Source organism: Trachemys scripta, chromosome 2 (genome assembly GCF_013100865.1).
Source record: "Trachemys scripta elegans isolate TJP31775 chromosome 2, CAS_Tse_1.0, whole genome shotgun sequence".
Classification (NCBI taxonomy): Eukaryota; Metazoa; Chordata; order Testudines; family Emydidae; genus Trachemys; species Trachemys scripta.
The window spans coordinates 229,157,886-229,175,103 of NC_048299.1; the positions used below are offsets into that span (position 1 = coordinate 229,157,886).

Here is a 17,218-nt window from a genome sequence, read left to right on the forward strand (position 1 = left end):
ATGTTTCACCTGGCATGGTTGTTACAGCTAATCTTACGGCCTAGCCTAATAGGTGAACTGTGAAAATATTTCATTAAATTCAGTGACTAGCTCTAATTTTTGGTGGGTTTTTTTTCTTTTAACTCCCCCCTCCCTTCCACAACTTTTTGGACAAACTCACAATGAAGATACAGTGTGAAATGGGATACATCTGTTCTTGTATGCTGTCTAAACTAAGCTAGTGGTGGTACTATATAGAGAAGCTTGCATTGTTTTTACTACCTTAGATCAGTTTAGTGGGAGCAGTTGTTCCGTATTTAATCCCATGAGTCACAAATTGGTTTGCAAATTCCTTTAACATTAACCAATTCAGAAGCCAGCCTTGTTCTTGTTTGGCTCTGGAACATATATTTTTGCATTGTAGTGTTGCAGATTTTCAGTAATGTTTCAGAACTGAGAGAAGCCTGCGGACGTTTTCCTGCCATAAAACAGAAGTCCTTACAGTAGTTTCATGCACAAGAAAAAAAAAATATTTTGCACAAATCTAATAAATTTAATACTGTAATGTCTTGGATATACAGCTTATTTAAGACCCAAGAGTCAACTTTTGATATTTGAATTATTAATTACAAAACAGGTTGTAATTCTGCATCAAATCAGGGTGCTACACACCCAACCCTAATATGTAGTACAAATTAATACTTTTCCACCCAATCTTTTTCCCTTTGATTAATTATATAATTATTAGGGATGGACCTGAGCCACAAATCTGGATTTCAGTCACCAAAGTTCAGAAATAGCATCTATGGTCTTGGTTCCACACATGCTAAATATAGGGCCCCATTACAAAATGTGGCCGGGAATTGGGAGGTGCAGCCTTCCCGAGCCTTCAGTGCTGGCGGATGTTGGTATCTAGAGGTATCACTCTCGTTGTCATAAATGTTCTGAAGTGGCTAATTGATTTTCTCACTATTTTATTATAAAACAATATCATGTTGTGATGACTATGTTTGGAGTTCAAGTCCTGAGGCCAATTTGAAGTTAACAAATGGGTGGTAACGACTCCATATTTATGGTTCCATTCTAAGATGGGCTTAAAATGAGGCACAGATTCCTATTTTTCTTTAAAGTAGGTGGCCCTACTGGTGTGGAATTTCACACATTGTTAGTTTTTATGCCTGTTGAATGTATTTGTTGGCACATGCAAAATGCTTATCCTTGATTGAAACACTCTCCCTAAACATTGTAATTGGAACTGAAATGCTGGCAAAGTGGCACTGTGACATCAATGATGAAGGTCCTGTGCTGTATCCATTTATTGCAAAACACACAGCAATAAGGAAGCTGAGTGGTCCATGAGAGGATGGGTCATGGGATGTAGAGTCTTTGACTGCTATGTCACCTCTTTTAATATAGCCCAGGTCAGTTGTGACCAAAAGACATTATCTCCTTTGCTGTTTCCCTAGATAAAACAAGCTGGTGATTGAATCCCGTTCCTAGTGTGCAAGTGTCCACATTACCAACCATGCTGTTTGTCCGTCATTAACTAGCACCCTTGTTGTCTTTCAGCTGAGAGGCAAATAGTTGCATGGGCAAAACACTGGACTACTCTCTCCTACCTCTGATTGGGCTGTCCCTCCAAGACAGGGTTGAGACACACTGGTGGGGCAAGGAAATTTGCACTGCTGCTTTATGTACAGTAACTGTTAGGCAGATAAATAGAGTCACTGTGATCTGGCATCTTTCACTGAATTAATATATTCTTTTAGAACAAGTTTCTGGCCCCACTTACATGGCTGCACAATATGTGCATAAAATTGCTCACAGCACTGGGGGAAAGCAGGCTGTGCAGAATCACTGTGTCCCACCCCTCACACATGTGAATGGAAAGAGGCAGAGTGAAACATCCATCCCTGCCAACACACTGGGCAACAGAGGTGTGCTGCAGTATTAAATTTAATCTCCTAGAACTGGAAGGGACCTTGAAAGGTCATTGAGTCCAGCCCCCTGCCTTCACTAGCAGGACCAAGTACTGATTTTGCCCCAGATTCCTAAGTGGCCCCCTCAAGGATTGAACTCACAACCCTGGGTTTAGCAGACCAATGCTCAAACCACTGAGCTATCCCTCTCCCCAATGTCAGTATTGGCAGACATGATGAATCCCGTGTAGACCCAGTGCAGTTTATTCCCTCTCCATAGCAGTGGGGCCCAGTGGGAGGGAGACTGTGACTCTCTGCCTCTGACTTAGAGCAAATGGATAAATCACAAGCTAGCCCCAGAACTGACACTATTTTAGGAACCTAACTTGTCAATCTGGAATAAGCATACAAGAGGATATAATCGTGTATACACTTTTCCAACTGCAGCTTTTAAAGACATGCTTTCACTATCAATTGTGGTTTGATTTGAAATAACCTTGATTTTATTAGCTTGTGTTCTATTTTACACCATGATCAGAAAGAATGATTAAATCTAATATAGGCAGAAGGATGATTAAGAGGCTTAATAGTCTTACAGATAAGATAGGATTGCTTTCTGCTAGTGCCTGTATCAGTTGATAATGAGTTCAGATTTTTTTTTTAAATGTACCTTCTTTTTCTTCCTTCAGAATTATGCAGATTTTTTTTTTTTTTTAAATCACATTTCTTACTCTGGTTTACAGAATCAAAGTAAACATCTCAAAGGAACATTTTTTTTTTGCTGGGCTAGTCATGCCATTTTTAAACTTCTGCTTATCTGAGGCTAGTATTTCCCTGCTGTCAGAGGTATATGACGTAGCTCAGAATATGAAAGAGCATTTCAGGCTACAAGTTGCAAGGTCATAAAAAATTTGAAAAACAATACAGGTGTCTAATAATGTGAAAAGAATATCACTGTGCCTGGGTCTGAATGCTAGTAAACTTTATAAAGCTTGGACTGACAGTGGATTGAAGGTTGAAATCTATCTGGAGCTATGCATCGATCCTCAGCACCTCTGGTTCCAGATCCATATTTGAAGCTAGGCCAAAACGGAGTGATTACCTTTTCACATTTTTGTACTCACAATTTTAGATTGTATTAATTGTCTGTGACAAAATCTAGTCATTTTCTGTGGCTGAAAAATTGATTACTGTACTATTGCAACTAAACTAAAAAAAACCTCAAAGTTCTTTCTGGGTGAATAATTTGAGTCAATTTTGGTTGTTTTGACAGTGTTTGGGATTACATCATGGCCAGATTTTGCCACGGTTTCTGACAATGAGTAGTGCCTTTCTCTGCAAGTAGACCCAATGGAGTTGATCTTTTTTTTTTTTCTCCAGATCAGTAGGGCTACTTACATAGTGAGGTCTCCATCCTGTAAAGACTTATGCTCATACTTAATCTTAGTCTCATAGTGTAACTTTGAGGCCTAAGGTGCTACTCAATGTGAATATGGAATCTCACCTCATAATTTCAACCAGATATATACTATGCTATTTCCCCCCACACTTTATCACTTAACCCAGGGTGGACAGCTGAGTTCCAGCAAATGACAAGGAGGAGCCATTATAAATTCCTCTCCTTAATCAGGCAAAGCTCCCAGGATCACATCCAGATTAGCTGATGAAACTAGTCAAATTACAAGAAACAAGGTAGAATTAATGCTAGCCTGCATTGATCCCATGTATGAATATATGAACCCTGGATGGGAGGATAATTTACCCCAAATTGTATCTTGACTGTAAAGGTCATGTCTCTACTAAATGCCTAAATCATATTTATGTAAAATTTCACGAATATATGACTTAATTTATTGTGATTTACGTCAACAAAAACATTAAAAAGGACACTATACTGTCCTACTATGAACTTTAACTGTAGTTTTTTTTTTATATATATATATATATATATATATATATATATATATATATATAAAAGGAATCTATTTAATGGGGTTTTAAATGTCATCACTACAAAGGATCAAGTGCTTCCTGCACCTTTGTAGTCCGTGAAGGCTCTGATGAGCCAGAATGGATGAGATTCTCCTGGGGAAGGCAGGGTTTGGTCATTTTATACACTTTTCATCTTGTAGAGCTCTGTTCAGGAAGGGTTCCCTGTGCCCCAGCCTGAGAGGGGGATTGTGGGAGAGAGAGTGAGCATAGAAGGAGCAGGACCTTCAGGTACGGAGAGATACTGACAACTCTCCTTGAAGAGGACAAATGCACCAGCCGGATGTGCAGTCCTGAGGCTTCAATAACAGATGTCATGTTGGACAATGTCATATTTGCAATGCAAAGTAATGCACATTGGAAAACATAATCCCAATTATACATACACCTCTACCCCGATATAACGCTGTCCTTGGGAGCCAAAAAATCTTACCGCGCTATAGGCGAAATTGCTTTGATCCGCCAGAGCGTGCAGCCCCGCCCACCCGGAGTGCTGCTTTACCGCATTATATCCAAATTCATGTTATATCAGGTCGTGTTATATCGGTGTAGAGGTGTATAAAATGATGGTGTCTAAATTAGCTGTTACCATTTAAGAAAGAGATCTTGGAGTCACTGTGGATAGTTCTCTGAAAACATCCAGTCAATGGCAGCAGCAGTCAAAAAAGTTAACAGAATGTTGGGAATCATTAGGAAAGGGATAGATAATAAGACAGAAAATATCAGATTGCCTCTATATAAATCCATGGTACACCCACATCTTGAATACTGCATGCAGATGTGGTTGCCCCATCTCAAAAATATATTTATTGGAATTGGAAAAGGTACAGAAAAGGGCAACAAAAATGATTAGGCATATGGAACAGCTTCCATATGACGTACGAAGAAAGATTAATAAGACTGGGAATTTTCATCTTGGAAAAGAGACGACTAAGAGGGAATATGAAAGAGGTCTATAAAATCATGACTGAGGTGTGGGAGAAAGTAAATAAGGAAGTGTTATTTACTCGTGCTCATAACACAAGAACTAGGGGTCACCAAGTGAAATTAATTGGCAGCAAGTTTAAAACAAATAAAAGGAAGTATTTCTGTCAGAGGAAGTTATGAAGACCAAGACTATAACAGGGATCAAAAAAGAACTAGATAAGTTAATGGAAGATAAGTCCATCAATAGCTATTAACCAGGATGGGCAGGGATGATGTTCCTAGCCTCTGTTTTCCAGTAGTTTGGAAAGGATGACAGAGGATGGTTCACTTGATTACCTGTTCTGTTCATTCCCTCTGGGGCACCTGGCATTGGCCACTGTCAGAAGACAGGATACTAGATACTTTGGTCTGACCCAGTATGGCTTTTCTTATGACCCCTGCCATTCTGATAGAAGTGGAGGAGTAGGATTCTTTTCCCTCCCCACTTTAAAGTTAAGCAGGTACCCAAGTCTTTTAGGCCTGGGGCTCTGAGCATGTAACCTAGCTGTATACAATTATTTTATGGCCAAAAACTTGCTTAGTGTTGTATCCTTTTTTTGATTCTTGGGCAATTAAAAAATTTGTGTGAAAAAGCTAGTGGCCATTTCTAGAAATATCACATCTTCATTTAAAATCTTCTCAAAAGTTTAGGTGTCAGAATTGAAAAATAATTTTAGTTAACATTCAAACCTTTATGTACTGTTTAAAGTAGCATGTTTATTCTACCAGTTTGGTGAATAATTAGATTATTAGCAATTATCCTACTGCAATATTACAGCTATTGAAAATCACTTTCAAATTGAAAGGCTTAGAAAACATCAGATGATTTTAGTGCATGATGAAAACAGTTCAAAGAATTTTGCTAAATAAATGTGGTATTTCAGCTACAGATTTTTCCCCTCCAAATCTTTCAAGAAAATCCTATATCAGCTTTTTAAAAAGTTGGGCTTTGTTGGAAAAGTAAGTATGGTTAAAGGCAGAAATCTATGTACCATATCATAAATGTAGAACAGTTTTCATAATTTTTTAAGGTATTTAAGCACCTGCAGATACAGATAGGAAATTTCAATGGAAGTTAGGCACCGAGGTGCCTACTGGGATTTTCAAAAGCACTTACTTGTATCTATATGCACCTAAATACCTTTAAAAATTTGACCCTTAGGAGAGAAGGTCTTTCATGTTTCTAGACACACAATGTTTTAATGTCTGGGATCCCAATCCCAAGAATTTGGTAGAATTCCCAGATATCATAATAGTCTTCTCTTCCGGTTCGTGGAGTTCAGAAAGTCATATTGATTCTTGAGTGAAAGTGGGAGAAGTCAAATAAAAGGCACCACATTATATAGTTTGTCCGATATTCTGCTTTCTGGTTAGATGCAATGATGCTTTGTTTTGCTTGTGCTCAAAAGGCCTGATTCAAGGACTCTCCCTTATTGTTTTTATATGCTGTTGTAATTAAAGGGGCTTTTAAAGGAATTGTTTGGGGGCTAGTTTTGCAAGAACAGCCATCTCCAAATAGCTTTTCATTCAAATAAACATTATTATATTGTGAATAGTAGATCTTACTGCTGTAGTGTCTCTGGCATCAGGTTGTGCTGTTGCAGGAAACTTCACCTCTTGTACTCTGAGTAGCCATTTCCATGGCCCCATTAGCCGGTGTGTGTTTGAGTTTTCCATGGCTTCACCCTCGGGCCAGGTCACCTTAAGGTTCAATCCTCTGCCAGGATAACAAAAAGTCCATCTGAAATTTTAAATAAATGTCTAAACAAATGATTCTTCCGCCCATCTTGGGCCATGATGAAGTTATCTGCTTATTGATCCCCGCTCATGGTCCCTGTAGAGTGTTCCCCTATGTTGGTTCCTCCCAGCAGGGTTTTCCCATTACAGTAGAACCTTAGAGTTACGAACCCTTCGGGAATGGGTTCGTAACCCTGAAATATTTGTAACTCTGAACAAAGCATTATGGTTGTTCTTTCAAAAGTTTACAACTGGACATTGACTTAATACAGCTTTGAAACTTTACTATGCAGAAGAAAAATGCTGCTTTTAACCATCTTAATTTAAATGAAACAAGCACAGAAACAGTTTCCTTACCTTGTCAAATATTTTTTTTAAACTTAACCTTTTTTTTAGTAGTTTAAATTTAACACAGCACTGTACTGTACAGCCTTTTTTTTCTTTCTTTTTGGTCTCTGCTGCCTCATTGCATACTTCCAGTTCAGAATGAGGTGTGTGGCTGACCAGTTAGTTCATAACTCTGGTGTTCATATCCCTGAGGTTCTATTGTACTTCCCCATGTTTGGGACTCTAGCAGCTTTCCTCAAGGACCTTCCTTTTTCCTTACAGGGCCTTTTTTAGAGCCCTCTGCCACAGGAGCCTAACCTGCTCTCTGTGGGTCTCATCAAGCCTGACTTTCCCAGTCCCTTCCCACAATGGAACTTCCCTTGCTCCTCTTTTCTGGGTCGCCTCCCTTAGACTGAGTTCCCAGTTTTGTTTAAGAAGTCCTCTCCCTGATTTCCCGTAGCTGGGTCGTCATTATAATTATGTTTCCATCACACTCAGCGGTGGATAGTTCTCTGATCGCAGGCTACGCTGAGGCTGAGTTGCCTTACTATCTATCACAGGTTGACCCTGTATGTAGCCAGTCATTGAATGTAGCTAATTAAACACCTGCTAGTTAGTTTTACAGTTCTCTGCTGGTAATCTTTAATGTAACTGTATTGTACAAAGAGTGGGTTCCCATAATTAACTCCTGGGATCATCATAAATGTATGGAATCCTGTAAAACAGTATTTAAGAGCAGCTTGTGTATGGACCAAATTCTGCTGCCCTCCTTCCTCTCTGCAAAACCTGCATAAAGTGGCTCTTTATTGGGGTTGAGAAGAAGGAATCTTCCCTTTAACATAGTGGCTTGGTATAACATGTCTATGCAGCCAGTTCACTACCACTTGTGCAGAACATTGGTTGTGATAGCAATTGGGAATGTAGGTATGGAGTCTTTCTACCTGAAGACCCCCTGTGGTTCTGCATGTGTTTAGGGCCTTCCATACTCACAGAGGCTATGTAGCAGGGATCCAGGGAATGGGTAGCCTTTGGCACTTTGTTATTAAAATGAGCAGAATCAGCTGCTGGACACCCTTTTCAATTTCCTCGAAAATTCAAGCCAATATGACTCCTGATAAGACTAGTCTATGGAACATTCCAAGATTATCACAAGAATTGCTTTGGTGTACCATAAAAGAAAAAAAGATATAGTCAGAATATGGCATGCAGAAGCAGTTTTACAGCTCCTCCCATCGCTGCACATAAGTGACACTGTTTACTGTTAACTTTGGATTATCAATCACTGATTGCCAGCAAAACAGAGTAGATCTCTTAATTCTGCATTTGTACTCTTGAGTAGCTTTCTTTTACTGTTTTCCCATTCAATGATGAGGCTGTCGGAACCAGTATTGGACATGGACATGGCAAACTACAGTGAAGTCTTAGATCCAACTTATACTACTTTGGAGTTTGAAACTATGCAGATTCTGTATAATGGCAATGGTGAGTTCTCTTCTGCTCAGTGATGCAAAATCAAACTATGGGTTAACGGAAAAAAGTAAAACTAAGTAATGCTGTAAGGTGCTAGTTAAATGTTTTATTAATAGAGCATTTGGGCGGCGGGGGAGGGGAGTTATGGCAACAGATCTGCTCTTTTACACTTCATCATTAAATCTAAGTAATAAAATGATAACTTTTTTCTGTTAAAGAAAATAAAATACCAGTTATGTGTAAGAAAGTAAATGAATTCCCCTGTCATCAGTCAATTAATCAAAGGAAGAAAAGGGGGCTTTCAGCTGTTGTTTTATTTACTGTAAAACAAATGAATAAGTAGTATTGACAGTTTGGGCATGAAGGTAGATTTTGCACATAACATTTTAAATGACAAATAGAACAAAATTATCCAGAGGTTTGGGAAATTTTACCGATTGTGGAGAAAATGATCTCCTTGCTCTGGCTGTCTAGTTTCCAATTGATGGGCTCATATTTTATTTGTATAATGTAATAAGTTTTTAATCACATTGACACTCTGCAGGCTAATGTTTAGCTGGGAGAGGCGCTTGGTATTTGATGAGTGTAACATTTTAACTTAGGTTAGAATTGTTTATGATATGGGTTGTTATGCTATGGGTTTTTGTGACATTCCATTCATAAAAATATTGCCTCAAACATGTTGCATGCTGTATTTAACTTTACCATAACTGAATATTCTACCACAGACATAAAGGAAATTTTAATCTTTGAAAGTGAATGTTTTAATGTAATGTAATTACTTTAAAGTTTAGAACTGAAATTCATTAAGGATAGAGAAAGTATATTTAGCACTAGCACAACAATTATTTTTATCTAGTCTAAAACTATAGACACATTACTGCTGTTTGTAGTTTGTTTTTTAAAAGGCAGAGCAAATATTTCAGCATTTGTGGAAAAGTTCATTTGTACTTGTATTTTGTTCCATAGTAAATTAAATTAATGGAGATATTCCATCTCCTAGAACTGGAAGGGACCTTGAAAGGTCATTGAGTCCAGCCCCCTGCCTTCACTAGAAGGACCAAGTACTGATTTTGCTCCAGATTCCTAAGTGGCCCCCTCAAGAATTGAACTCACAACCCTGGGTTTAGCAGGCCAATGCTCAAACCACTGAGCTCTCTCTCTCTCTCTCTCTCTCTCTATATATATATATATATTATAATGTCTTTGATGTGAAAAATGTTCATTCTGCATATCTCACAAATACAATATAGAGCTTAAGTGGGCCTGTATAGGTGTGTCTTGAAACTTTTGTTTCGATTTTGGATGTTTCCATTACAATTTCTTTGCAACCAGACTAGTGAACAGAAATGTAGATTTAATTATTGATTCTGCCTAGAAGAAGAAAAAATAACATTTGTCATGAAAGAAAAATTTCCTCTTCTTAAGTGATTATGAGGCTTTAAACATTGGTCACTTGAGCTTTAGATGGTTTCTTCACTTACTTGATTTAAGAAGGGGGATTTTCTTGGTAATTAGTTATTTTTGCTTAACATAACTCTTACGGATCTGTTAAAGGTACAGACACACATACACATATATACATGGGGGAAGGGAAGTTAGGCAAGGGAAGTTTATATTGGTAATGCAGATGGTTGAATTATTCAATGAAAATGATTAGTTGGCAAATTTTAATTCATATTTATTAAATGTAGTCTTATTCTGGTTGCAATTCATTTTTAAGCTTATCTTAAGTAACTGTAAGAATCAGTCTAAAAGAATGGTCACTGATGGGGACTCAGGAGATCTGGTTTCAATTCGCAGCTCTGCTATGTATTTCCTCTGTGAACTTGAGCAAGTATCTTAATCAGAGCTGGTCAGACACGCTTCACCAGAACCACATTCTGTTGGCACATGCCCTTCTGTCAACATTGAAATGCTTCACAAAATTGAGTTGATTTCACCAGAATTTTATTTCAGACGAAAGACTGGGGGTGAGGGAGAGGGAGGAGAAAGTTTTGACAAATTTGAAACTGATTATTTCAACATTTTTGGAATAAAGCATTTCAGTTTTTCATTTTGAAATGACTTAATTTAGAATTTCCAAAATTTTGTATTACTCATTATAATACAAAATAAGTCAAAATTGATATGAAACATTTTGATTTTGTCTAAACTAAATGTTTTGATTGACCCAAAATGATTTTGTTTAATTTTGGCTTGCAGAGAATTTTGACATGTTTGTTTTTCATTCCAAATCAGAACAAAGCCAGATTCTGAAATCCTTTGCAAACTGGAACTTCCAACCTCTGCTCAGTTCCACTCTTAATCTTTCTATGTCTCAATTCCCTGTCTATACAATAGAAATCATGCTTACTTTCTTGCACTCTTGGCTATTTGTCTATTTAGAATGTAAGTTCTTTGGAACGGGGTCTATATTTTACTAGATGTATGTGCAGTATCTGGTACAATGGGGTTTCAGTCTTAGTTGAAGCCTGTAGATGCTACCATCATATAAATAATTAATATTAATAATAGTTTGCTAAAAAAATTATCCTATGTGTTGTTCATAAACTATTCTGTAACTATTTGTGATATATGATTGAATGTCGAAGTCACATAGCAATGTTTCTTCTTCTTGACTGAATGATTGAAAACGTAGACAGGAGAATCTTCTTTTTGTATAACTACACACACATACAAAGAATAGCAATTTTGCAAATATTCATCTGAACAAAAACCTTCTCCCAAATAGTGAATAAAAAGAGAATAAATGTGGTAAAACCATATGTCCATTCTTAGAACTGAAAGGGAGCCTGCAAGGTCATTGAGTCCAGCCCCCTGCCTTCACTAGCAGGACCAAGTACTGATTTTGCTTTTGATCCCTAAGTGGCCCCCTCACGATTGAACTCACAATCCTGGGTTTAGCAGGCCAATGCTTGAACCACTGAGCTATCCCTCCCCCCCCCAATTCAGGTGGCATGCCTGGATGCACACAGAATGTCTACATCGGGGGTTCTCAAACTGGGGGTCGAGACCCCTCGGAGTCATGAGGTCATTACATGGCAGGTCGCGAGCTGTCAACCTCCACCCCAAACTCCGCTTGCTTCCAGCACCTATAATGGTGTTAAATATATTAAAGGAGGTGTTTAATTTATTAGGGGGGGGGGTCACACTCAGAGGCTTGCAATGTGAAAGGGGTCGTCAGTAAAAAAGTTTGAGACCCACTGGTCTACATCAACCTTGCATGAAACTCTTCCTGTATGGAAATAACACTATGCCAACCTTCTCCAATAATTTTTTCATGAAATTTAATTCAGAACTGTTTTAAAAATACCTGTGCCAATAATAACTGAGATTCTTTTCATGAAAGGAATGATGATAGCCAACTATTGCAATGTCATGTGAATTAATTTATGGATGTTTTACCAGCTGACTAAAAAATTTTGTTTTGTACCAATGTCCCTCTTAATGATTTCTGTTAGCAAGAATATTTAAATAGTTACACACAAATAGAAAGTTAGGTATTTCTTGTACACTTTAACTTTCAAACCACTTCTTTGAATCTGCAATAGTTTGGACAAAAAGCATTTCTTGTTATAAGCATCGTAAATTCTGATAACCAGACGTGATGGGTTTGAAAGGATTCATTAGAATAACAACCAGATGTAATTAGACATGCTGTCTTCGTATGATCAGTAAATGGTAAATGCTAATTAAAAGAGAAAAGGCCAGTTAAATCTCCATGTAAGTGTAAATAGTCATGGTGTTGTATTCGTTTCAGGTTTTAACCATAACTGCATATGTTGTTCTTGTCCCTCATCAGACAGTTCTTCAGCAGAACCACTCAACATGAACACTGCAGACAATGGAGTCAGTGGTCTTTGTGCAATATGTGGAGACAGAGCAACTGGCAAACATTATGGTGCCTCCAGTTGTGATGGGTGCAAGGGCTTCTTTAGACGTAGCATACGGAAGAGTCATGTCTATACCTGCAGGTATTTGAAATATTCAGCTTGGGAAACTTAATTCATTAAGCCGGTGGCAAATCACTTTCAGATGTAATTTATACAGTGAATATTTTCTTTCTTTTTCAAACTGAATAAACAATACAGTGGACAAAATGTATGATTGTTGGTTTGTTAATGTAATTGGAAAAAATTACTTTCCTACAAATCACTGAAAATAATTGTCTGCACCCAACACCCCCCCCTTCAAACATAATACATTAATTTTTAATGTTTACCTGTCTCTCATGAGGAAAATCATACTCATTGCTCTGAAATTCTTGGTTACATTTAAATGATCTGTAGGCAAAACAATAAAAATAAATATTACAAGGTATTTAATAAGCATCTAGATAATCACCTTTAAGATAGTATCTTTTAGAATGACCTACCTTGATTCTCCACTAGAGGCAAGTTTTATCACGATTACTTTTTGGTATTGACTGTTCCAGTTACCAGCACCAGGTGAAATACACCAGGACAGATGCTCAGATGGATTACATTGGGATAGATCTATCAACGTCATTAGTGCTAGACTAATTTATACCAGCTAAGGAACTGGCTCACCATTTTTTGTATGTGAACATATAGAGAATTTCCTAAAAAATTTTTTTTTTTGCTGGGTTTGTGATAAGCAACATTTTGGAGATTTCTCACTAAACATTTGTTTTTCTCTGATGAAAGACAGTTTCTAAAGAGTGCTTAAGACTCATAAATCCTGATCTGAAGAACATACAAGAGATAACTTATCTGTAAGGAGCTCTGTACTGCTGGAAATGGTGTTCTACTGTTCTTCTAATCACATCGTACCTTTCCTTTGTGGTGTGCCAAAATGTATATAGACTACTAGGGAGACATCCCCTGACCTCCACTTGGATGGTTGTGTGCCCAGTACTTAGTTGAACTACACCTTCCAACAATCTTGAAGTTTTGAAATTCTGGGACCAAAAATTTCTGTTTTCATTTGCAATGGCAAATGGTTCTTGTTCTACAAATATTGCTTTCCAAAATTATTTTGTCCTGTCCTGAGGACCATCAGACTCAAAGAAACATTTGCTTCCAGGCCCCTCATTGTTTTAATCATAGTTCCCCACTGTTCTTTTTAAAGGGCTGCCAGATCTTTACTATTGACTGCCCTCTGGCACTCCTTTCTTTCTCTATCCTCAACAAGGCTGCCTAGAACCCCTCTCCAGAATACAGAGATCTCTCCTACTCGTGCTATCATTTGTTTAAAGCCCTTTTTATCAACGTCTTGTGTCCTAAGGCTTCTGGCATAAATTATGTTTTTTAAAATTTAAACCAAATATTGACTATTAAATACTATTATTCATACAAAATATTTGCTGTGATGATGAAAAAACTAATGGCATCTTGCCCATTATAAGAAATTATTCTTGCCAGATGTACAGGTGGAAAACATTTTTCAAGGCTGAATTAAAGAAAAAGATGGGTGAAGGCTGATAGTTGGAAACAGTTTTTGACAGCCCACATTAATTGTTGTCCCTCTTGCTAATAAGGACTGTGCTTTATTAATGCTCTAATATGTTTACCCTTTGTTGTATCTGATAGATTCAACCGACAATGTGTTGTTGACAAGGATAAGAGGAATCAATGCAGATACTGTCGTTTAAAAAAGTGTTTTCGAGCAGGAATGAAAAAAGAAGGTAATAGATTGCTTTATTACTTGACGTACAAAGAGAAATAAACACTTAATCTAAATGAGTGTTAAAACTTAGTATAAAACTAAAAGAATATCACATTAGAATAACTCAGTCAATAGATAACTCTAGTGCCTTCACAAAGAAAGAGTGATTTTACTATTATATACTTCATTTAATTTTTTAAGTTAGTAAATTTTGAAGTTATAGTATTTTGTGCCTCTAACAAATTAACAGAGTCAGAACAGAGTTTGCAGCTTAAATTTATTTTTGTAGTATGTGAATCCTAGATTCAAGTCCCAACACTTCAAACGTTGTGAAAATCTGAAATCAGACCTGAGTTTGGAATCCATAAATTCAGGAATGTTCAGATTTGGAGTTTTGGTTCTATTCGTTATAAAGATATGAAATTTGTGTCCAGGGTTTTGGTTGGTGACTGCCTCTAGTAATAATTTTCAATGTCAATCTGCTAACTGTTTAATTTAGTTAAAATGTTGGAGGTGCATAAATCAGAAAAAAGTGTGTGTGTGAAGTTCTCTGGTTTTGAGGTTTTTAAGGTGACAACACATTTTTGCAATTATTAAAGACACACTTTGCTTATTCAATGAGATAAAATTATATAAATTAAAAGTTCATGATATCTGTTCACCTAAGATGCCAAATATGCTCTAACAGATGGCTAAACTATGAGAACATTTTTTTCAAAATAGACCTGTTTAAGTTTGTGAAATGTTAGTGAAATTCAAGCAATTTACTGATTGCAAAAAAATGTTGCTGCCCAGATTTTCACATTTCAAAGTTGGTTGCTTGTTATTGCTCATGCAAGTCAGGTGGTACTGATTATGTGCTCTGAGTCTACCCCATGTGGTCAAGGGGATTGACAGAAGCTCTTTGTGACTCACTTTCTCAGATGGGGTGGCTGCAGTTTCTGTGCTTTTACTGAGTCAGTCAGATAATAACGTTCTGGGGGCAGCAGCAGCGAGTAATTCAGTGCTATTCTCCTCTGTAGTGGCAGTGTGGGATTGTCCCTTACAGACCATCCAGGAACTGATGGGGTACAGTTACCCTATGTGGCAGTTTCCAAGCTGGAGAGGTGAAAGGTCCTTGTATTAAAGTGAGGGTAGCCGACAACTCCAAGAAGACAACACTAGCAAGAAAAAACATACTAGTTTGGAGTGCTATAGGAGAGTCTCAGATCCTGGTAGGGAAGGGATCATTGTGTAGGGACAGAAGAGTACATGGCTTGGTTGGGATCCCATGTATGTTCAAATAAAATAAAAATGGAGCCTTTTGTGGTTCCCACATTACTATACTTATGTTTATTGTGGTGAATCTGTTTTACAACCTGTTTTGGCATGTTTTTTTAATCCATCATAAGGCCAGTTTACAGCACGACTCTGTAACTTTACTGTAGTGAAGTGGGTTTACAGTGTGCTTCTGCAAGTACCTTATTAGTGTAAGAGTGGTTTATTGTGTGGTGTTATATGTTTTTGGCTTTGCTAATGGCAAAAAATTTTGTAGGAGAGAGGATTAAATGTATTTTCTTCTTGCAGTCACATGGCGAAATTCTGCTCTTATTTACAGTCATGAATCTAAAATAACTCCATTAAGTCTGTGGAGTTGCTTTGCATTTACATTGGTATAATGGTGCAGAACTTGGCCTCTAGCATTCAGACCATTAAAATCAGTAGTGCTTTGAATTCACTGTGGGATCCTTGTAAGAAAAATGTTGAATTATCTGTGTGGCCCTCAACATTTTGCAAAAGGCAGAATTTCAAGGACACTCAAACCTTATAAAATGAATAGATTAAAAAATGTGCATAACTTTTTTCACTGATTTTACACCATTTTTCCTATAAAACATATTGGTCCTGGTTCTCCACTACATCTGAGCTATGCTGATTCAGAGCTGTCCAGCCACAGCCAGGTGGTCGCCTAGGGCGCCAAGATCTGGGGGGGGCGGCATTTTGCCACCCTCGGCGGCAATTCAGTCCTTCACTCGCTCCGGGACCCGCCGCCGAAGTGCCCCGAAGACCGGGAGCGTGGAAGGACCCACGCCTAGAGCGCCAAAAACCCTGGCACCGCTCCTGGCCACAGCATAAATCAGAACTGGAGGGATCTTATTCTAAATAACACTGTGTGTGCTGGTGGTATATGGTCCAACACATCATGGGAGGATTGAGCAGAGCAGAGATTTCCCTTACAGAGGGAATTTTCTGCTTGGAATCTCCAGTCTGCTTAAGGATGCTTTAGCCTAAGTAAGCAAAGAAGCTCTATTGGACTGGTGAATCCAGTCCATTGAATCCTGTACGTATGCAATACAAAGGTATTTCCCTTTGATTCTGCAAGTGGCCCTGTCACCCAGTGACTGGCCCTTGTAAGAGGAGATGGGGCCAGTCATACTTGTGCTATAATTAATTTGCTGCTTCCCAGCCTGAGGGGGCAGAACTGGACAGCCAGGTGATACCTTAATGGACACCTGGGCCTTATAAAAGGACTGAGAGAGATCTGTCAGGGTGTTAGAAACACAGGGAGTGGGAAGGCTCTTGTGGAAGGCCCTGAGCCAGCGTCTGCAGGAGGCTGGGTACTGCAGGGGAACCAGCCTTGGGGGCTGGCAAGTGCTCTATAGTAGAGTGGGTAAAGATTCAAAGGTAGCTTAGAAAGGGGCTGAAAACAGGGCCCAAAGGGCAGGCTGAAGCGAAGCCCTGGAAGGCAGAGAAACCATTTTGGTTTGTTTAGGACTTTTTAGTTTGGACTTTTGCTACCATTGAAGGGGTTATATTTATTTGTGACTTGGGTGGAGAGGTAAGCCACACCTCCAACCCAGACTTGTGGGGATGCGGAGGAGACCCATCTTGGGGAAGGAAACTGAGGCAGGGAGTACTGGCAGTGCTATGCTCAGCCAGCAGGTGGCATGCTAACATCTAATTTTAGTATTTGACCATCAGTGTCTTGCTTCTTCTGGTCCCATGTGATGTTGACATTATTTTAATTAATTTTGTATTTAGTACCCTACTTTTTGAAATACTAAGTGAATAGTCATTGTGTTCCTCCAATTTAAAAAAAAAATCCTATTTCTTGTTTCATCTCTACATGAACATTTAACACTTAATGTTTATCACTGCAAGACATTTCTTATTATGACTTGATATGAGGCCCATCAGTAAATGTCCTTGGCAAAAAAGCT

General features: G+C 38.2%; 1 protein-coding gene across 2 annotated transcripts in view; it reads left to right on the plus strand.

Annotated features, from left to right (window-relative positions):
- The window catches only part of HNF4G (hepatocyte nuclear factor 4 gamma), a 77,272-nt gene that overhangs the window by 43,969 nt on the left and 16,085 nt on the right, over window positions 1-17,218 (plus strand). Inside the window, exons 1-3 of one of the 2 annotated variants that reach the window (XM_034763154.1) lie at window positions 8,215-8,399; window positions 12,193-12,364; window positions 13,943-14,037. In XM_034763154.1, the coding sequence (XP_034619045.1) occupies window positions 8,282-8,399; window positions 12,193-12,364; window positions 13,943-14,037 (385 nt within the window). In that variant the 5' untranslated portion in view covers window positions 8,215-8,281. Of the gene's footprint in view, window positions 1-8,214; window positions 8,400-12,192; window positions 12,365-13,942; window positions 14,038-17,218 lie in introns of those variants that run through there. The other variant, XM_034763155.1, reaches the window with a different exon arrangement.